This window comes from Rhamphochromis longiceps, linkage group LG11, assembly GCF_057381845.1.
Source record: "Rhamphochromis longiceps isolate RC_006_pf linkage group LG11, R_longiceps_female_GT1.1, whole genome shotgun sequence".
NCBI classification, from domain to species: Eukaryota; Metazoa; Chordata; class Actinopteri; order Cichliformes; family Cichlidae; genus Rhamphochromis; species Rhamphochromis longiceps.
In genome coordinates this window covers 17,954,163-17,977,500 of record NC_140567.1, presented here as the reverse complement: position 1 = coordinate 17,977,500, position 23,338 = coordinate 17,954,163, and the positions used below count along the sequence as shown (strand labels likewise).

At 41.9% G+C, this 23,338-nt stretch overlaps 2 protein-coding genes across 2 annotated transcripts in view; one reads left to right on the top strand and one right to left on the bottom strand.

Annotated features, from left to right (window-relative positions):
* Window positions 1–23,338, top strand: part of LOC146658833 (furin-like protease kpc-1) — a 222,907-nt gene that overhangs the window by 21,294 nt on the left and 178,275 nt on the right. The window contains exons 3-4 of the mRNA XM_085422572.1: window positions 9,034–9,126; window positions 19,813–19,894. Coding sequence (XP_085278698.1) covers window positions 9,034–9,126; window positions 19,813–19,894 — 175 coding nt within the window. The remainder of the gene's footprint in view (window positions 1–9,033; window positions 9,127–19,812; window positions 19,895–23,338) is intronic.
* On the bottom strand, window positions 4,763–5,688 carry LOC146658834 (uncharacterized). Its single transcript, XM_085421778.1, has 2 exons — window positions 5,533–5,688; window positions 4,763–5,457 (listed from the first exon to the last, which is right to left on the bottom strand). The coding sequence occupies exon 2, from the start codon at window positions 5,455–5,457 to the stop codon at window positions 4,930–4,932; it is 528 nt and encodes a 175-aa protein (XP_085277904.1). The 5' UTR covers window positions 5,533–5,688; the 3' UTR covers window positions 4,763–4,929.

Genomic DNA, 23,338 nt, shown 5'->3' with positions numbered 1-23,338 from the left:
ACACATCGGGGATGCAGAGGTCAAGGACAGAAGAGAAGAAAAAAGGTGACGGTGAGACAGCGGAGGCTCGAAGCGAGGAGGAGGTTTAAACCGTGTCTGCCGTCTATCGTGATGGGAAATGTGCGATCGTTGGCAAGTAAAATCGACGAGCTCTCAGCACTGGTACGGAGTCAGAGGGAATACCGAGAGTGTAGCCTGATGTGTTTCACCGAATCATGGCTGCACCAGGTCATTCCCGATGAGAATGCTTCCGTGGAAGGCTTCCACACTGTTCGGGCGGACAGGGACAGCATCGCTAGCGGTAAGCGTAAAGGAGGTGGGCTTGCTGTTTTAGTTAACAACCGGTGGTGTAACCCTGCCAACATAACAATCAAAGAAAGGATTTGTTGCCCGGACACTGAACTGTGTGCTGTTGGACTCAGGCCGTATTATTTACCCAGGGAATTCTCTCACGTCACCTTGGTGGCTGTTTATGTTCCCCCCTCTGCTAACCCCACAGCTGCATGTGACACTATCCACTCTGCCATAGCTCGGCTACAGACTCAGCACCCGAGTGCCTTTATTGTGATCTCGGGTGACTTCAACCATGTATCACTGGACAATACACTACCAACATTCAAACAATATGTGGACTGTCCCACCAGGGGAGAGAAAACTTTAGACTTACTGTATGCTAATGTCAAGGATGCATACAGCTCCTCCTCCCTCCCCCCACTTGGTAGGTCAGATCATAACCTGATTCACCTCACCCCCCGCTATGTGCCAATTGTGAGGAGGGAACCTGTGACCACCAGGACTGTTAGGAGGTGGTCAGAGGAGGCAATAGCGGAACTACAGGGCTGTTTCGAGGTGACCGACTGGGAAACACTCTGTGAGCCTCACGCTGAGGACATCAATGGGCTTACTGAGTGTATCACAGACTACATAACTTTCTGCACCGACTCCATTGTTCCAGCTCAGACTGTTCATTGTTACCCAAATAACAAGCCGTGGGTGACTAAGGACATCAAAGCCCTCCTCAACAACAAGAAGAGGGCTTTCAGAGGGGGCAACAAAGAGGAGGTGAGGAAGGTCCAGGTGTTACTAAAGGACAAGATCAGAGAGGCTAAGGACAATTACAGGAGGAAGCTGGAGTGGAAACTCCAGCAGAACAGCATGAGAGAGGTGTGGAGGGGCATGAAGACCATCACTGGATTCAGGCCAACCAACAGCAGGGGAGCTGAGGGAGGTGAGAATAGAGCCGACGAGTTGAATCTGTTTTTCAATAGATTCGACACCACAGTGTCTGCTCCCACCCCCACAACCTCACCTGCAGTCAGCCTGGAATCCAGAGCCACACCACTGTGCCAGCCTCTCTCTTCACATGTTGCCTCCTGTGAGATTCCTGACACCCCTCCCCCACCCATCACCTTCACTCAATACCAGGTTGAGATGCAAATGAGGAGACTTCACTCAGGCAAGTCTGCTGGACCAGACGGAGTGAGTCCCCTTGTCCTCAAGGCCTGTGCCCCCCAGCTGTGTGGAGTCTTTCATAAACTGTTTATGCTGAGTCTGAGTCTGCAGAGGGTCCCGGTGATGTGGAAGACATCATGCCTCGTCCCTGTACCAAAGACGCCTCGTCCCAGTGGCCCCCAGGATTACAGGCCCGTGGCACTGACCTCCCACATCATGAAGACCCTGGAAAGGCTCATCCTGGACCAGCTGCGACCCATAGTAAGACCACATCTGGATCCCCTTCAGTTCGCTTATCAGCCTCGTCTCGGAACAGAGGACGCCATCATCTACCTGCTCAATCGTGTCTACACCCATCTGGACCAGCCGGCGAGCACTGTGAGGGTCATGTTTTTTGACTTTTCCAGTGCTTTCAACACCATCAGGCCGACCCTCCTGGGTGATAAGTTAGCAGCGATGCAGGTGGATGCTTCTCTGGTGTCCTGGATTGTTGATTACCTGACAGGAAGACCACAATATGTACGTCTCCCACAGTGTGTGTCTGACAAGGTGATCAGCAACACAGGGGCACCACAGGGGACTGTCCTCTCCCCCTTCCTCTTCACCCTCTACACCACAGACTTCAGCCACTGCACAGAGACCTGCCATCTTCAGAAGTTTTCTGATGACTCTGCGGTGGTTGGATGCATCAGCAGGGATGATGAGACAGAGTACCGGGCTGTGGTCGACTCCTTTGTCACGTGGTGTGAGCAGAATCATCTGCAGCTCAACGTGGCAAAGACCAAGGAACTGATCGTGGACTTCAGGAAGACCAGGAAACACTTGACCCCTGTTTCAATCCAGGGGGTCAGTGTTGACATTGTGGAGGACTATAAATACCTTGGAGTACACATTGACAATAAACTGGACTGGGCTAAAAACACCACAGCACTTTACAGGAAGGGCCAGAGTCGTCTCTATTTTTTGAGGCGACTGAGGTCCTTCAACATCTGCCAGAAAATGCTGAGGATTTTCTATGAGTCTGTGGTGGCCAGTGCGATCCTCTATGCTGTTGCATGCTGGGGGAGCAGGCTGAGGGTCGCAGATGCCAACAGACTTAATAAACTGATCCGTAAGGCCAGCAATGTTGTGGGGATGGAGCTGGACTCCCTCAAGGTGGTGTCGGAGAGGCGGATGCTGTCCAAGATAAAGACAATGTTGGATAACACCTCCCACCCACTCCATGACATGTTGGTCAGTCACAGGAGCACGTTCAGTGAGAGACTGAGATTACCGAAAAGCACCACTGAACGACACAGGAAATCATTCCTGCCTGTGGCCATCTCCCTGTACAACGCATCCACTTAACACACTGTTTGCTGCTACAGCTACACATGTTTCTTTTCCAAATATTTATTTATAAGTGACTTATGTATGTATGTATGTATGTATATATATATATATGTATATATTGTACTATTCTTAGTTAGCGTATTGTCTGTCTTGTCTTAATGTTGGTTTAAAATGGAGCACTGTAACAAAAAATAATTTCCCCCAGGGATCAATAAAGTATTCTGATTCTGATTCTGATTCTGATTAATATTCATTTACTTGTCCCCATTCATCAGGGCTGTGGTTTCTTATTCTTTTTTTGCAAGAGGTGCAACAGCATGCTTTTCTTTAATGCAGTTCAATTCAGTTTTATTTATATAGCGCCAAATCACAACAGACGCCTGAAGGTGCTTCATATTGTAAAGTAAAGATCCTACATATGTACAAATTACAAATGAGATTCAAAGTTTATCAGTTTGTAATGGCGATATGTTTATATGTAAATATGAATTTAAAAAGACATTTTCACAGGACAGTCTTGGATAAAATGGACTTTTGAGATAGCATTAAATTAATAGTAATTTATCATGAACATCTGTCTCTACCCAGGATCTTTATTTGCAGTGGCAACATAGTTAAGTTCAGATTTTTTCTTTACAGGCTTTATACAGCAGCAACACTGTCATGCATATACCCTCTCTATCAGTACTTTGTAATAAGGTCATGGATTGGGGAGATTCAGTTAAGCAATAGAGACCCTGAGAAGAGCCTGGTGAATAGTGCTGTCTGTCAACTTATACCTCTGTCTACAGTCTGAAGGACTAGTTAAAGCTGCTCTCAGTCTGGGAAGAGGGCGATAGGTCAGGGTGCTGTGCATCCATGTGTCAGATTCAATCTTAGCATAATGCTTTAGAAAAACCTCTGAATTTAAACAGGTTTGTCTGATCATGGATCACTGCCTTTCTAATCATATAATAAAGGAATTTTCAACCCCCAATTTTCATCAGCTGTTTAACACATTTACGTCAGCAGGCACTCTTAACTACCTCCCACCAAAAAGATACTAAATACATATATATTTTTCACTAGTTCACACGTTCTTGAAGGCATGTCTTATTTTTTCTGAAACATGCTCCAGTTGATAGGCATCCTACAGCATGATTGTCAAAATGTGAAACGTTTGAATCTTTTTTTCTACACAGCTAGATTTTAGTTTCTTTCAAAAGATGTTAAAATCTGACTGAGAGTTTAGTATTTTATTATCTAAACTGACAGTGCAACATAAAAGAAACAAAATACAATCGAATTAGTGAGGATAAACTTGTTGAGTCAGTTGTTTTTTTTTACCCATGCCAGTGCCATTTGCCCGGTTCAAATTTCAAATTCAAATTTTATTTTTATTTGTCACGTACACAGTCATACACAGTACGATATGTAGTGTAATGCTTGGACAACTGCTCGTGACCTAAAGAAAACAAAAAAAGGAAAAGGCTATGAATAAGATAGGACATAAATATGAAAAATTTAAAAGGGTAAGTTTAACTAGGAAGGAATAAAATATAAATTAAGGTTAAAAATGAAATAACTGTACAACACAAATTAGAATGAAGGGTAAATTTAACTGGGAAAGAATAAGATAAAATATATAAATTAAAGTTGAAAATAAAATAACTGTACAACAAAATACACAATATAGAACTATATAAGAATGTATGAAGAAATATAAATAAATATATACACAATAACAGCACCTGTACAAGTATTAACTGGAAATGAAGAATGTAGTGAGGCTTTGACAGTGATTCCACACCCTTTTAGACCTGCTAATAACACTACAAGAAGAAAAAATGTGGATGGACACTAAGTTGAATGAATGTTTTTGGTTGTCTGAAGTAGGGCATGCTATGTAAAAAAGTTGGAAAACCACTTTGGGAGCCACATTTGTAACACATTTTATTGATTACTTTTTTTCCCTACAAGCAGGCATAAGATGCAGGTTACACAAAAGCTGATAGTTTACACTGAAGCCTCAAAGTGAAAACTTGTGGCTACTTTATTTCAAAGAAACTAGCATAAAAGCAAAGATTGTGACTTCACCTGTATTTTTTAGATTCACAAAATTCTCAAAGCTGTTACATACTGTACTGATTTAGGATCAGAGGTCTCCTACACGTCTGTGCTAACGAAGGCGATTTTCTTTCGAAGAGATGCAAGAAGATTGGGCCCAATCCTGTACGTCTCTTTTGGCTCATAATGCGCGGATGCATAAAGCTCGTCGATTCGTTTGTTGTTCTTGTTATATTTCACCAAAACTCTGTCCATGTTACTTTTAGGATTGCTGCGGTTGTAGTATCTTCTGACTTCATATGGCAGCTTCTCTGCGCCAGGATAGTGGAGGTTTCCAATGGTGTAATAGCTCCACTGCTGTCTGTCTTTTATCACAGGAAGAACTGGTCCTTTGTTCTGAAACAAGTGAAACCCATATTCTCCCCGGTAGGGATCACACAGAGCCCTCATGTTGTTGTCCAAGCAGTTCTGAACGTACCACACCAGCAGCTTAAGGCCATGGCGAGGAGGCGGCTGACCAAACCCGCTGTCCTGGAGTTGTTGTATTGAGTCGAGGGTTTTCGGAGGTGAGGTCAAGACCACAGACAACACCAAAGTCAAACAAAACAAGGCTTTGTCGTGTGCCATCTATGAAAAAAGACATCCCAGTGTGAGAACAGGAATCTTAAAACTACACTAAAGAAACATTTTCTCACAACTTACCTTTTAGTTGGTACCCGTTTCCCTGTAGTCTCAAAGCGTGCCTGCAACCGAAACTAAAGTTGGTGTTTTGTGCTGCAGCTGAACGAACTATTCGATCCTGCGGTTGTCTTCTCTCTGTCTTATGTGGAGAGACTGAAAAAAAAGAAAGCACACTGGTAGGGTTTTCATTCTCTATGTGCGATGAAAAAGGAAGTGATTGCTGTACAGCTGGACTCTGTGAAAGTCCCATTTGAAAGAATAATTAAACTAAGCAGGCGTATCTCAGGGACTAAAGGAAGTTACCAATGTAAAGTCTTACTTCTGCTTTCACTCCTAGCTGCGAAGAACAGCTGCTAATAGAGGAGCAGCCAGTCAGCTGTGCACACCAGAATAATAAAAGCTTAGCAATGAAGATGATTTCATATATGCTGGTGATGTAGTACTTTAAACTCGCTATAGGGTGTGTGGTAGTGGAGGGGGTTTCAACCTTTATGTATATGGGAACCAGCGAGTTTGCAAACAGTGAGGGGTTAAAGTGGATTCGATAGGTGGGGGGAACCCTAAGATCTGGTGCGGCAGTGCAGCAAAGGAAATGGCTCACTCACAAAGAAGTCCCCAAAAGAACGAAAGGATCATAGAGGATCCAAAGAGGAACGGATCAGTCTGTTGGTACCAGCGTCCAGTCAGCAAGAACATCCAAATTCATCCCAAGCTCACTTAGTTCACTGTGCACCGATTCAAGCCTACAGTATCACATGTCTCTTTGTGTGTCTGGGCGTGTGTTTGTGTGCCTTTGAACACTCTCATGATTAGTGTTCTCAGTGACTGCTGGCTGATGGGGTTGATTTGTCCGACAGTGCAGTGTGTCAGGCAGGCTCAGCGTCCGCACTGGAGAACATGAGTGAAGGAGCGAATAATTGATAGTGACAAGGCGCTCCCAGCCTTAATTGCTGCTGGTGAATTAGATTACCTTTTTAAAGTGCCTTCATTAGCAGAGGGAGAGCCATACCAACGGTCCCCTGATTGGCCTCATATTGTTTTGCTGTGAACTTGCTCTGGCAGGGCACAAAAAGTGTGCGTTTGTTTTGGTTGGTTTGAAATTGCTCACTAATTTTCTTGTACAGCTGTAGCTTGTCTGTGTGCGCGATGTGTGCACACGATTCATATCCAGAGTTGACATTTTGTGATACATCAGTAACTCACTGAAGCAGCAAGTGTCTTTGTGTGTTTATGAGGCTTAGTCTGCTGTTTTAAAGGGTATGTCCACCTGTGTCACAAGGAAATATTTAGCTCCAATGGCTTGCATTTTATGTCTAGTGTAATATGCTGAAATATGACAAGGAAGCCCAGATATATAGGTGATATATACTCTGTTTTTTCTTTTTTTCTTTTGTGAAGATCACAAACCATAAAGTGAAATTTGATGCTGTTTGTGGACTTTGTGGACTACATACTGCTGTTGCCCCACTAAATGAGGTCCAACATCAGGGTTAGTTAGTTATTTGCTGGAGATCGTGGTTATAGAAATAGATAAAAAATATGAAGTAGTCATGGAAAAGCAGTTTATTGGTTTATGTAAATGGACTTGATTTTTATTTTATTCTGTTTTCGTTGCAATCAGCACAACAATGAAACTAGGGTTCATCAGGAAGTGTATTTCATGTGGGTGCCACATACATCTCGGAGAGTCCTCAGTGGGAATGTGTGACCCAGGCAACCGGAAAAAATAAGTTAAAAAGGAAAAATAGTGGTAGGAGTTGTATTTTACCCAATCCATGATCTTGTCTCAAGCCTAACCAAAAAATAAGTTTTCAGTTTCATGAGTATTCCACAAACTTCTGTGAGACTGTGTTGTGTGATGCTTGAAAATGTTCCTCCTTTTTCTCTGTAAAGCTGCACAAAGGGACAGACGGGATTTTGCTGAAAGTGAGCAGGGAAAGTAAGGAAGAAGTATCAGTCTATGCAGAGAGAGTTACTTGCGCATATTTTAAAAAAACACCAAAAAAAAACCACCCAACTTTCTTCCTAAACCCAAATGTCCAAAACCTCACACCCTCTTCTTCCCCTCCAGCAACTGTTTCAGCTTCAGCTGTCCTCCCTCATTACATTTCCATATCTATCACCAGTTACTGTTCCATCACCAGCCCACCAGCCCCCAAAGTTCCCTCATCCCAAAAACACACTGGCATCCCCATCTCTGCCTCATGCTTCATTCCCACCGCAGCCAGCCTTCAGCCCCCTGCCAAGTTAAATGGACTGTACTGGCGTCAGGGGAGTCGCGTGTGCTCAATTCAGCTCAGCTCAGCTGGGCTGCAAGCGTTATAAACTTAGTGTGTGATTATTGTCGGAGCCAGGCTCCTCCACGCAGGAAGTGCGCACTGATGGGTACTATGTCACCGGGTACGGGGCCAGCCGTGGCGAGAGGGATGAGAGAGCAAAAGGAGAGACTGAAACTGAGGCGAGAAAAGAGCACAGAGAGGGAGGAAAAAAATTGTTAGAGATGAAGGAGGGTAACGGGGATCGAGGGAGAAAGGGTAATAAAAGATAGAGGAAGGAGAACAAGCAGGAGAGGACTGAATCATCAAAGGGAAGGAAAAAGCCACGCTGAGCAAGGAAAGACTGATGTACACCTATCGCAGCAGACAAAGACAAGAGAAGACACACGGGGAGTGATATAAAGAGGGAGAAGCATAAGAATAATGCAGTCAGAGAAGAAAGAGAGGCAGCAGGGAAATCAGCAGAGGAGGGGAAAAGAAGAAGAGACGGGGAGGGCGCATAGGAGAGAAAGGCAAGAAGAGAAATTAGAGAGAAATTTTTCAAGCGAGTGATGTGCGCTGTGATTGTTTTCTCTCTCTCTCTCTCTCTCTCCCTCCCCGTCTCGCTCTAAACGGTCGGGATGTGGCCTGTATCTGCCGGCAAGAAGGAACTCAATTTGGGACAATTTACTCGGCAGTCTCAGCCCTGATGCACCTCAGGGACAGAGAATAGAGAGAATGAAAGTGAAGGAAGATAGAATCAGCAAGCCCCGCACACACATACATACACACTCACACAACGTGTGCCTTGCACACAATTGCTGCCGAGTAGATTTCACTTAGTTAGTTCTAACTCTCCCAGGCGGTCAATACGATTGAGTTTATAAGGCTTGGAAATGAAAAGCCCAGGATAAGGTTAGATAAACTGTGTGCTATTTGATTTTGGGCCACCCTTCGCAGAAAAACCCACACAAGACAGATGGCCGGAGGGGATACGCTGAAATCATGTTGTGCAAAAGGGTCAGATGGGTGATTAAGGCTGAATGCGTTGTGTGCTTTGACCCTCGCTCTGTACCTGCATTGGTTTCTCTGCGCTGAAGAAAGCGCTTGAGTGATTTTTCCAAATGCATCTTTGTTTTTGCATTTTTAAATAAAATGCAGCCACATGATCAAATGTTATATCATAACTTGCACCCTGCAACACTTTGCGCCTTAAAAGTTTGGGATTGTATAAGCTGAATGTGAAATTGTCTTTCCATGCTCACAGGTTGGCAGCCTGAACGGTCTGTACACACTGAGGGACACCAGGGGGCGCCCTGACAGAGCCACCTTTGAAGACAGACTTGCAGCAGCAGCAAGGGTAAGTATCCCCCCACCCACCCCCCCATAAATAAATGAATAAATGAACTAAAAGAAAAGGAAAAAAAAACACTTGATGGACTGAAAAGTGAGGACACTGACAGAGGAAGGAGCTGTGTGTTCCCAAAAGAAAAAGAAGCCACTCTGTTTACTTTTATCTTTCATTTCTTTGCCTGTTCCTGCAACACTCTGAGAAATGCATTCACAACTACAGCTGTTGAGAGCATCCAGCCACTTGGACGAGACTCTTTGATGCATTTAGCACAGTGAATTTACACTCTGGCATCAGTTCTGATTGTACCCAGCGAGTGTATGCAAATGGAAGTTCATTTAAGCTGCCATTGCTGTTTTAATCATGCTCCACTGTTGATTAGCAAAATGATTGGCAAAAAAGAAAGGAAAAAAAGACTGAAGCAGGCCCGTGTTGAGCAATGGATAAAAGTTGTTTACCTTGCTCTTGTTGCTTGTGTGCCTGTTCCACCCAATATCACTTTGTGCACCCATCCCCTCCTCCTTCCTCCCTTGCCACCTTCAGCAAGCTGCTCCGCTTTACCCTCGGAGCTCACAATTCAACCTCCTCACTAGGCTTCCGTGGCCATGGAAACCGTCATTCAGGGAGACATCCCATGACAGCAGGGAGAGGAAGGGTCGGGGTCGGAGATGTGGCTTCGCCCCTGTCCATTCTCCAGGGTGCACCGGACCTCTGGCCTTTCTCCAACACATTGCCCCTTCAATCTCTCTCTCTCACACACACATACACACAAAATACACAAAACAATAAAAATACTCACATAGAAAGACGTGTGTGTGTGTGTGTGTGTGCGTGCGTGTGTGTGTGTGTGTGTGTGCATCTACCCCACAACTACAAACCACCCTCCCACCCGAACACACACAGACACACAAACAGCCTGAAAGCAAAGGAGAGAAAGGAATTCCAAACTTTCCGATTCAGAGTTATCATCTGAATCAGTGTGCGTGTGATTAATTGAAGTAATTTATGCACAATCTCCAGTGACTCCATGTATGGTTCATGATTTCATTAAACTGTAACTTTAATTACTTTTCTACTATCGTAACTTTAGGTGAAAATAAATTCCCACCCTTAAATGTCTCATGTTTCGTAATGAGTCTTACATTTAATGGATTGCACAAATAATGTTTTGGGATGATGAACAACTGCGTATTTAGACGCTGCTTCTCCCTGCCAGCTGCCTTCATTTTTTTTCCATTACAGTCATTTTATTTTGGAATTTTGTTTCATTTAAAGAAATCTTATCGTTTAGTTTTGTAGCAAGTAAAAAAAAATGCTGCTATTGCAGCTTACTTGAACCCTCTGAAAACCCTTGAAACTTCTTTGCTTCCCAACTTATATAATGCACTTTATTTGCTTTCTTTTTTTTAGCTGAATACAGTTAATATTGTTGTGGGTTTATGGAAGACATGCTTATGTTGGGTTATGTGTTGTCAAACACAATTAGAGTGTGTTAGCTGAAGCAGCTGGCCTCCTGCCAGAGCCTTAGCAATAGTTCGTCCGCCCACCTCTGACCAGGCTTCCATCTTTACAAACACGTCTGCTGTTTTTTTTCCTTTGGATTGCATAGCAGGTGGGTTTGATAGCAGAACCCACCAGTTACTGCATCATATAAAGTTTAGTAGACTGCAAGGTTGCGACGGAGTTAAAATTAGCTTCGTGCGGCTTAATCTGCCCTTCACAGTTAGAATAGTATTTACAGTAGAATAGTATTTACAGGTAAAAAAGCCCTACTGTTGCTGAGATCCCATTTGCAGTGATGTGGTAGAGTGCTACTCACTGAGGTGTTTGTGTTACTCTGCAAAGCACCTGCATTTTGAAATGAAAGGTGAAATCACTGGTGCATCGTTGTGTAGCAAAAGCATAACGAGGCTGTGTTTTCACGAGATAGATCTACTCCTATCAGGAGGTGGAATTAAACCGAGGGCTGTTTTACCTTTTAGAAATAGTTGTAACTATATTGTAATAACAGCTGTGCAGTGTAACTTGGCGTATTGATTAATAATGCTGTAAAACCACGGCAAACAAAATAAGACGCAACATAAAATATCATTTATACCTGTCTGTATATCATAACTGTTGCAAACTATTGAGGAGTCCTTTATAAAGAAAATAAATGAAAGGGAACTATTTAAATCTTCTTGACAGAAGAATAAGAAACATCTTTAATAAATTAGCACGATCTGCCGCAGCTGCTGCAGCTCATAGAAGCCTCAGTCTATTGTTTGCTGCATTGACACACACACAGTCACATTGAATGGAGGCCACAGTGGCATCTCAGAGGAGGAGGAGGTTTTGCCACTGTGTAATCCCAGCTGATGCAGCCCTCTGTCAGCAAGGCAGCAATCAGCTGTGGTATTAATCTCAATGCTAATGGCATCATTAGCAAAGCTGTGGAAAAACATACCAATGTGAGGGTTTAGAGACACATGGAGAAAGACCATATATGCACATCTGGCAAATAAAGCACATGTAAAAATGCTGTTAACGAAGCAAAAACACAGACACATACACACATGGTTTCTCTTCTGTCTCTCTGAGTGTGTATGTGTACGTAGTTTATTTGAAACCCCGTTTCCCCTCAACGACTCTCTTCCGAACTGTCCTAACTATTGTACCTCTTGTGGTTTCATTCTCAAACGCGCAGACATGTTTCTGACCAAACTCTATACTGACCTTTTACCAAATGTCTCAGATACTAACCCCCTGCCATCTTTTGACACACACATTGGTTCCTGCTGGTGTACTACACACTTAATACACAGATACAGAAAGGCACTGTTCACAGCATGTTCCAGTCTTGTGATGACCTGGTTTGAATCTTCTTTTTAAAAAGAAATCTGTTTTAATATCTGTCTCATTAATCTGAGCTGTACAGGCACCTTATTGATGCAACACTTGAGACGACAGCTGCAAGCTGCAGACAGAAGTCAAGGAGAAAAGACATTACCGGCAGAACAAGTGTGAAGTTTTTCTTATATAAACTGAAATAAATAAGCAGGGCGCTAAAAGATATTTATTATAGTGAGGATGCTATAATGATGAAAGGCCAAGGTCAGCTTTTAGAAAAAATAAAGTCAAATATAGGCTTTACCTTGCAGCTAGCAAAACATCTAAACTTTTAGTGATGCTTACCTAACTAGTGTAAGCTCACCAATAGGTAGTCTTATTTTTGCATAAAAAATGAAATATATTCTAAACAGCCACAGCTAAATTAAGATAGAGCATGCATTGTCCAGTTGTTGTCAAATGATGCTCGATCTCCTTGTGATTGAATATCGAGTTATTGAACGACCTCTAAAATTTGCAGTGTGTTAAATCCTTAAAAACGTATAAAAGTGAAAATGTGCTAATAAATGTGATAGTTGTTGTAGTGTTTAAAATGTGACAGCAAATCGAAAAATATTTTTGTCAGTGCAAGTTTAGCCTTATATGTAGGGATGGGTATCGTTTAGGTTTTATCCGATACCAGTACCAAACTGGTACTTTTGAAACGGTGCCGGTGCTTAAACGGTGCTCGAACCGGTGCTTAAAGAATGGAGAACACAAACTTTGTCCAAAAACCTCTCATGTTTAGCTGTTTTTTTGTAAAAAGATAACAATGTGTGCCTTTTCTGCAGCTATAGGGCATATCTGGTATCACTCTTGGCTGGAAGCAGTGCTTAAACAATGGAAAAAACACAAACTTTGTCCAAAAACCTCTCATGTTTAGCTGTTTTCCACTTTTCTTTGGTCATTTTAGCCTTTTTGGCCAGGGTGAAGGGAGTATCTGCCATCAAACAAGAAGACAGCCGCATGTAACTACGACGGTGTTTGCTAGTTCACCTTACATGCATTCATTTAATAGCGTGGTTAGCCTACTCAACGTAAATTACACACGTACAACATTAAGCTACTCATGCAGAGAAGAATGGCTGCTGCTGCCATCATCATCATCATCCGTCATCATTTCTGCTACACTGGCAGGGCTAGGGGCCAGGACTCTCCTCTTCGGGTTTTTGGGGGATGTTGCTAACTCCAGGTCCGATAACGGGCACCACACACGCAGTAGATGTGGACGGTGTGAAGTCTCGCAGCAAGCTATCAAATACGGTGCATTTCTCGGCTTTTAACAAAATTCTGCTTTTCGGTCTGGTTGCTACCGTTTATGTCAGAACCGGTGCCGGATACCGGTACCCATCCCTACTTATATGTTGCTTTTAAAAAGTTACACTCTGTCTGATGAACGTGTTAATTATATTATAGAAATCTATAGTAATCTTTGTTAATTCTTGATATTGTGCCTAAACTAAAGTCCTAGAATTTTAATTGCATAAAGCATAACTTTACTACATTGCTATGTCTGTAGAATAGAGATGGAATAAGAGTGAGAGTGCTTTCAGGTACATCCTGCTTCTCACTTCTTCTATGTGCAAACTGTTTTGATGCATTTAAAATAAAAACCATATTAGATATATCCATTGAGCAATACAGATATTACTATTAAAATGATCAACTTTTATGTTCTTAAGTATGACTTAAGCAGAAATTCACATTCATAAAACTTTATATGAAATTGTTGGAAATGTTTTGTTTATACTTAGAATTATCAATGAATTAGATAATTGTGTGAATTGGTTCCTTAATTGAACTTATATTTGATATTTGAAGCTCATATTTTAAGCAAGTAGTTGAAGCCACGACCATTGGGAGTGAATGATTCTGCTCTTTGACATATCGTGGGTGTTAGATACAGTAGGCATTATGTTAGTGGACATTGTGCAACCGGGAATGTCCACTAGCAACCAAACGTCAACACCAAAGTGATGCATGTCGAGCAAATCACTTTGTGTGGGCAGTAAACAACTCTTAACTCTGATGAACTTATTGATTCAACACCAGTGGGAGTGAAAGACACCATTTACTGACATTTGACAGAGTGCTAGCTGCTAAGCCCCAACCACATTTAGCGGCTAACGCGTGGTTGGGGCTTCAATTCTTAGTTCTGAGAATAACTATAAATCTAGGAAACTGTTTTATAGATGGGGTCAGTGGTCGCTGCAACTAAAGCTACTAAGTGTAATCCATTTGTCATCAATTTGATCATGAATGTTGTTAATTAATTTTACCAGTAGTTTACCTATCTGTTCACTACTGTGATTTTATTTTGTGACGATAGACTATACGACATTTGTAATCTACAAGGCCAGAATAATTGTTAGCTCACAAAATAAAATCTTAATCTGTAATGTATTCACACTGATTTAGGAGCTTTAACAGAAGTTTGGAAGCTTTGTTTAATGCTAAGTTAAATCTAAGTTTGTTTGTTTTTTGCCTCATTTGTGCTCCATATTATTTTCCAAGCGGCATCAAAAAGGCTGTAAAGATAACTTGTCTAAAAGACAGAATATGAAGTTAAGAGCCTCACCCCAACCACCACTCTAATGCCGTTTGGGCTTATCTTATCATTTTTGTTGTTTGGGTTACCATTACCTGATTTACATTAGCTAACTTGCATATTTGTGTTCAGCTTTGCAAGCAGTATAATGTCTGTTTCAAATGTGAGGATTTCTCTCTCCCTCTCCCTCCCTCTTTCCAACCCACTCTTCTATCCACAAAGGACAGGAAAAACATTTGAATTTTCCCTCAATACTTTCTCACTGTTGAGACGTTTGTGTGTGTGTTTTTTCCCCTTCTCCTTATTTTTCTTTTTTTTTCCTCTCTTTTTTTTCTGCTATTTTTTTTAAGACTCCAGTCACATCCGCAATCCCGCGGCCCTATAAGGAGCTTTCACGCTTTTTGGTTTGCTTTAGATGTTTAATACCCCTCTCTTTTGTGTCAGGCAGCCGGAGAGGCGTTAAGAAGCGCTGATAAACCCCACTTAGATCCCTTCCTGGCCCGTCACCCTGGCCTGCCGGGCCGCTTTAGCAGGGAACTGATCTGTGACGGCCTGCCACTCAAACTGAGCACTTCTGAAGGTTGACACAATGGAGTGAGCAACACACCAGAGGGCCCAGGGGTTGGTGGGGGAGGAGGAAGGAGGGAGGAATGAGGTAGAGGAGAGGAGGCCAAGAGGTGCCCTAAAAGAAGCCTAGAGGAGGGGCCAGAGTGTATCACGCTGTTATCTATTTCCTCTCTTTCAGCAGTTTTGCCCTCCCTCCCTTTACTGTGTGCTACTGTAGAGCTCCCCATCTTTCCTTGTTCGCCTTCTCTGCAACAGTAACACACACACACACACACACACAGAAAAAACCCCCCTCTTCTCTGTCGTTTTTCTCTCTGCGGTCAGGACTATCAGTCTGGCAGCTAGAGATGAGATTGAATGAAGAGGCAGACTTGGTGAGTGTGGTGGGAGGGTTGAGGACTAGATAGGAATCAGCAGTGCATTGCGGGGTCTGGTGACGGTAGTTCATGCGGTGTGCTCACTGCTGTGTGGCATAATGGGTCCAACCAGAGCCAGGCTAAGGCCGACGGTGCGTCAGGAAGCAAAGCTTTGAGATTGACAAGCTCAGGGAGGGGTTGGGGCTGCAGCGGAGGCAGCGACGGTGGGGTGATGCGGCTGCTGCTGCTGCTATTGCCATCAGTTTCCCGTGGGGCCGTGGGTGGGTAGTGAAGCCCAAAATGTCAGCGCTGATATCTGTGCAGCTCGGCTCGGCTATCACACTGCTGCAGCTGCCTGCCATCCACCGCATCCACTCATTCATATAGAGACATGGGAGTATTGCACAGACACACACACTCACTCTCTCTCTCTAACACCCACAGTTTTCTTTCTGCGTTTCGTCAGCACCTTCCTTGTTCATTCATTTCAGTTCTATAGAGCCATTTTTGCACACAAACAAACACACACGTGCGCGCACACACACACACTCTCACACGCACACTCACACTCTTCATGGGATGTCTTTAAACACACATTCATGCAGTTTTACTCCTTCCATCTCGCTGTCTTTCTTCCCCTCCTCTTCCACACATTCACATTGTGCCTCTGTCAGTTCTATCTCAGCTGTTCAATCAAGCAAGTACTCCACTGCTCTCTCTCTGTGTCTCTTTTACCCCACTCACTGTTTAAAAATGAGTTTTCCAAACTTGTTTTTCAGTTTTTTCTTTATTTTTATTTTCCATTGATCTCATACCATGTTCCTTTTGTATATCTCTTTTTCTATTTAGTGATGCTTTTATTGTGAAGGGCAAAGTGTCAGCAGCTTTGATAATTGATGTTGCACAAACTTACGATGTCATTTTTCAGTTCAGGTATATGTGGCATGTGTTTTTGGAAATTGTGTGCATTTTGTTGTGTGTGTGTGTGTGTGTGTGTGTGTGTGTGTGTGTGTGTGTGTGTGTGTGTGTGTGTGTGTTTGTGTGTGTGTGCTGCCCATGCATCACAGTTGGATGATGAATGTGCTGACAGTAGAGGGGTCAGTGTCACAGACAGTATGGTCAATTGCCCCTCGTCCCCTGAGCCTAACCTTGAGCAACACTCCCTGAAGAGTCTCAATCTGCCATTAAGGCCTGAAAACACAAACACACACACACACACACACACACACACACACACACACACACACACACACACGCGCGCATTCCCAAGTGAGCGTGTGCCATTAGTAGATGGCAGGGCTTGGTTTGACAGAGAGCGATTAGCTCCCTATCATGTGTATTGATCACCATGTCCTGGCTGCTCCCCGAGAGGAGAGGCTGAAGGGGTTTAACAAGGCTATTGGGACATACACGCACACACCCTCACACATGCGTGCACACACTCACTATTTGCCAGCGAGTTTATGCGCCTCCATGGAAATTTTTCATCCATCCCGTTGTCATTGGTTTCACTTTTGGAAACCAACGTAAATAGAGTTACTTTGGAAATACTTTTCTCTAAAAGTTTCTGGGAACTATTGCCACACACCGCTCTGGTGTTTAACTGCTTAGCCAGCTGAAAATGGTTATATCTTCAATAGCCTACCAATACTACTCCCAGTTTAATTTGACCTGACGTTTGAGATGCATCTGAAAATATTCCTGTTAACACTTTCTTTAACCAGTGTATTTAAAAGCCCACAATCATATTGTATATAGTGGAATATAAGTTAAAACAGAAATATAATAAAACAAGAAGAACTCAGAGAGTGCAAACCTCCACCATGGCAGCTCACTCTACAGTATTTACTTTTAATAATAATAGTATTGTATTCTGTACATATTCTTTTAGTTTACATTGTTCTTTTTGAATGCACTTTAAGAAGTTTGTAGTGCAATCAAAATAACACATTTTGGTGTTAGTTTGAAATAAGACAAAAGTCAAATGTAAAGTTGAGGTCAGAGGTCAAATGTGACATGATATTTGGATGCAAACTATAATGTGATATTTTTAAACCACACATACCATTTTCTGAAAGTTTGACCTTGAAGTAGAGCTTAGAGGTGAAATTTAGATTCCCCGTATGTCATAGTTCATTCCCTATATGACAGTACAAACTGTCATTACAAATAATGGCAATAAGATACATAGTTTTAAATAGCGCTGTTACTTTGACCTTCAGATCAGTTTGTTAATCAGAGGTCAAATGTGACATAATATTTTAAATCTTTATACAGTACTTTCTATGTGTTGACAATATGTACCACACTAAGAATGATAGTTCCTAAGGATTTGTGTCAATTTTCACACAATAAATCGTTAAGTTGACGTAAGCAAACTTTGAATGGATTGTTAACACGACCCCACTCTAAACCGCTACAACGTTTCAGCAGAATTCACTCAAAACCTGTTAAAAACTACAGAGACAAAATGACGACACACATGCAAATGCTACCAGAAACATAAACTCCTTTGCAGAGATAACTATGTTTTTTTAGAAGTGCTTTGCAACGTGCAAATAAAAACTCAGTGAAAGGCAGCTGCAAGCTTTTGCTCACTGATGCTGTCCATTGCATGCCAATGATAAAGTCTCAGTGGACCCCAGTGGCTGGCTCATGCTGTATTGGGAAACTGCTCGTGTCCGTTTTGCATTAGCATGATGACATTTATGTGAATGTCCTGAATGAATGCGCATGAAAGGTGAACTATCAGTTCTGTTATTCTGATTATCCAGAGGAATACATATGTACCAAGTGCACTGTTGTGCTACACAGTATATCCTAAGTAAAATGCTAGTTTGGAGCTGCACTCTGAATTTGGTACATGTTTTTGTATTCATAACAAACAAAACAAAGCAATAGTATAGCTCACACATAAATTAGAAACAATGTTTCTCTTGCTAAATAGGAATTGCCTAAATGTGCTAACAAATCCAAGTGTTTGTTACACTTAGCTTATTATGCTTTAAATCATCTTAAATTAGCATAAATCAATACGCTGCACCTAAAATAAACACCCATTTGATTACATTTGCAGATTTGTGCACATCACATCTTCTCTCTGCCTGAGTTCTCCTCTGTTTCACATCACGTATGACGAGTTCTTAGCTTTAACAGCTGTCTTCTTTGGGAAGGTTAGACCAGCTCCTAGCTTTTGTTAATTGAGTATAATTGAAGATGGTGAAGAGGGAATAAACCAAGCAGGCTTTTAGGAACATAAAAGACTGCCGCCGCCTCTCAGTAGTATTTATTTTCAACCTCTTCCACTCTGATTTAAGTGTAAGAGGACAATAGTGGCCTGACAGTGATATGTGCGTGTGCGTATGCGTGTCTGTGATCTGCTGTTTGATTTACTTCACCCACCTTCACAAGGACCAGCCTCTTATCAGATCAAAGCTGCGAGCAGCGGCCTATGAAAGAAATCGTGCGTGCGCGTGAATGCGTGCACATGCGTGTTGTGGAGGACAGAGGTGTAGGTGAGGCGGGGGTGTTTTTGTTGCTTTTAACCCAGGACAATGGAACGGCAAAGGAGAGAGTAAGCGAGTACTCTTTGAACTAATGAAGAGGAAACCTTTTACTCTCCTCCATAAAGATGCCCAGCTCTCCCCGTGCTATGGATTTCCCCCCTCTATTTCAAAGTAGTGTGAAGCAGAATAGGACAAAATATTTTATTTGTTCGGTGCCTCTCACTGTCTTGCTTTTATCCTCGTAAAACTACAACAAGAAAAAAAGTTAAATTGCGAAAGCGAAATTGAGACAGATGATTAATAGAGCTGTAGTGCATGAGCGTCTTTGGGATGAGCCAAAGGTGATTTGTTAAGGTGAAGTGATTTTTTTTTCTTCATATTTCCAAATCAGTGTAAAGAAGTAGTAAAGTGCCCATTTAAAATATGCTTCCATTCATGGAGTTTAAATCAGGCCACAGCATCTTCTTCTGTATCATTTTATTCCAAATGTCTGGACTTCCAATGATTTCCTGTGAACAAGCAGTTGGCGACATGTAGATACACATTAGGTGTTTGCAGGTACGTTATTTGTGTGTTTCACTGCAGTGTTTCCCAGAGGCAGGAAATTTGCCAAAAAAGAAGTTGAACTAGCTCAAATATTCAAACCACTTCAAACTTGACATTTACTGCTTCAGATTCCCCCGCAATACACCCACTAAGAGTGAAATAAATTGAAATGCCTGTATAAGAAAAGTGGAGAACACAGACATGAAAATACTCAGAGTTACCTTCATTTATCAGTGAGAAGATTACAAACTAATAGTTCCAGTTTACAGGTGAGCTCTGATTCTTTTTGTTGTGTGCTTTCCAGGTTCACTGGGTGCAGAGACAGCACTGTCATTACAGAGACAAACGAATTCCTGTGACAAGACTGGACCATGGCACTACCAATGGCAAGTTTGACTAATACTGTTCCCTGACTAATGCTTTGTTTTTCACTGTGCTGAGTTATTAGTTTTTGCTGAATTTCTGTGATTTTCACAGAAAACTTTGGTTCAAGTCCCTCTGCCATGAAATACCCATTACTAAATAAACAACTGAAGGCGGGCACTGGTTTAGCTCACTGGGATTAGCAGGCGACCATGGCTGAGAGCGGCCGGCCCGGGTTTGAATTCGACCCATGGCTCTTTGCTTCTCCCCTCTCTCTCCCCCTCTGCTTTCCTGTCGTTCTTCGCTGTACCCTTTCAAATAAAACTATAAAAAGGCCGTAAAACATAAATAAACAACTGCAGTTAAAGTATTTCTTAGTTTGGCTTTCAATAGCCACTTGGCCTCATCAGGCTCAATTTCAGAAAAGTTGGCACATGGTGTGAAATATAAATAAATACACTAGAATGCAATGACTTGCAGCTCTCATACACCAATTTTTCATTCAAAACACAACATATTGTTTTAATTTAAAGAATGTAGCATTTTAAGAAAAATATAAATCATTCATATGTCAGTTTGAAATTGCTGGGCAATGACACATCTCAATAAAATTGGGACAGGGCCATGTTTAACATTAGCATCCCCTCTTGTTGTTCCATTCTTGTCTGGTATCAGATTCTCCCTGCTCAGCAGTCCTGGCTCTCCTTTGGCATATTTTTCATTTCATGATGATCTAAATGTTCTCAGTTGCTTAAAGATCTCAACTGCAGGCGGGTCAGTTCAACGCTCAGCTTTTGTACTATGCAGCCATGCTGTTGTAATAGATGCACTGTGTGTGAGTGGGGGGATGGGGGGGTGTTTGTTTTGTTTTTTTGCTTAAATATGCAAGGCCTTCGACGAAAAAAGATGTCATCTGGTTGGGAATGCATAACCTGCACTGATCCAGGCTGTCCAGATGTGCAAGCTGCCAATTCCATAGGCACTGATGTACCCCCATACCATCAGAGATGAAGGCTTTTAAACTGAGCGCTGATAACAAACCAGATGCTCCCTTTCCTCTTTAGTCCAGAGGATGCAGTGTTCGTGTTTTACAAAAAGAATTTCAGATTTCGATTTGTCTGACCACAGGACAGTTTTCTGGCCCAGAGATAATGGTTTCTGGACCATGTTCACATATGATTTCTTTTTTGCATGATTGAGCTTTAACCTGGATTTTCATTGGCTAAAACAGAAGCTGCATAGGTGCAGCTTCTGTTTTAATGCTCATATGCACACAAACCCAGAGGGTGAGAAGAGAAAGAAGACAAGAAGGAATGAGACTCCTGGCTTTGTTTCCTTGTTATGAGGCAAAACTAATGTAGCCTAAGCTAGTGAGACCAATCATGGTGGGTTATCTGGCCCAAGGTAATGTTCATTCTGCAGACATCAGTGGATGGATATCAGCTGAAAATGTGGTAAAAGTGGCATTAAGCCTTTACATGTTTATTTATTCCTTTTTTGAACTTCTTCATTGTCTTTTGAGACATTTTTACCTGTAAAAATGGGTAATGGGAAAAGTAGCTAATGCAAAATGTTAGTTAATTTAACAGCTGCAGCATTCGTATTTAGCAAAAAAAACAATTTTGTGTGTGTTTGCAGGATTTTGGCTTGAAAATACAATGCTGGATTTGTGCAGATATCACAAAAATAAAGTCAGAGTGGGTAAAGTAGTATGTATTCAATTTTTTCAAAATACATTCTTATTATTCCACGAAACATGAGTGAGTGCCTGAGTCTATCTGAATCAGCTAAGTTTGGTGTAATGAATTCAAAAAAGTCTGCCAAATTTTACCTTGATACTAAGAAGGGTTTCTCAGTTACAGGTCCTTAGAGAGTACATAAAAAATGAGTATGCCGCACTGAAGTGAAATGCAGCAATCGAATGATTGAGTCTAATGTTTAGCAAAATGAGAAAGAAGACAGAAAGAGACATGCCAAAAGAAAACATTATTGTGCTGATACTTTACTGAGCCACAGTTTTTAAGTTTAATTATCTATTGTCATGTTTTGCAGAAGTGATGACCCAAAAGCAGGCTGTACATGTAGATGGATGTAAACAAAAAGCAAACCTTTATTTAGGCTGATAGCAAATTCCAAAAAGTCAACAAGATCCATCAGCTGGCAGACAGCACACAGGGACAACAACAATACAGCACAACAAATAATAGATGCAAACAGAGGGGTTAAATACAACCACTCGGGGTAGAGTGGAAACCAAAGGCAACACAGCTACAATCAGAGCTGATGAGACAACAGAAGTTAAATTAAACACAAAACACAAAAGATGACCAAAATTAAACAGGAACACTTAACACAGAGATTGAAACTCAAGGAATTACATATAAACAAAACCACAAACAGGAACTAGATTCCGAAACTAAAACCTGATAATAGCAACATAAAGAAACCAAGCAGGAAACATCTGTTATAAGAAAAAGAAAACCCAAAAAAGCACAAAAACAAGAACCCACAACTAGTTTAAAAGCTCAGGCATAAAAACAGCAGAAACAAAAATAAGGATAATAAATATTTAATGGTGTGAAATAGCCACATACTGGCTCGGGTCCTCTACCAGAGGCCTGGGAGTTTGAGGGTCCTGCGCAGTATCTTAGCTGTTCCTAGGACTGCACTCTTGTGGACAGATCTCCGATGTTGTTCCCGGGATCTTCTGGAGCCACTTGCCTAGTTTGGGAGTCATTGCACCTAGTACTCCGATTACCACAGTTACCTTCACCCTCCACATTTTCTCGAGCTCTTCTCTGAGCCCTTGGTATTTCTCAAGCTTCTCGTGTTCCTTCTTTCTGATGTTGCTACATCGATCACTACGGCCGTCTTCTTCTGTTTGTCTACCACCACTGTGTCCGGTTGGTTAGCCACCACCATTTTGTCCGTCTGTATCTGGAAGTCCTACAGGATCTTAGCTCGGTCATTCTCCACCACCCTAGGGGGCGTCTCCCATTTTGACCTCGGGACTTCCAGGCCGTATTCGGCACAGATGTTTCTGTACACTATGCCGACCATTTGGATATGGCGTTCCATGTATGCCCTGCCTATATATATATATATATATATATATATATATATATATATATATATATATATATATATATATATATATATATATATATATATATAACTGCAAAAGTGTCTCGGTAAAAGAGGAACCGTCCTTGTTGTCTCGGCAAGAAAGAGGAACAATTTACTTTAAGATAAGAACGGAAAGTACCAGCCATGAAAATAGAAGATGATCTTCTGGGTGAAAAGTCATTGTGGTGTTGATCTGATCTATGTATAAAATGTATCTGTGACGCATGAAGGGGCGTCAGTAAATCAAACCCTGATGCTATAAAATATCTGTTCATGCTTTGATTAAGTTGGAGATCACTTAAATATCTATGTGTCTATCTATGTGTCTTTTGCAGGTGTTT

Bases quoted from the DNA above. Each gene is read 5' to 3' on its own strand.
- LOC146658834 (XM_085421778.1), bottom strand. From the start codon at position 5,457: ATGGCACACGACAAAGCCTTGTTTTGTTTGACTTTGGTGTTGTCTGTG.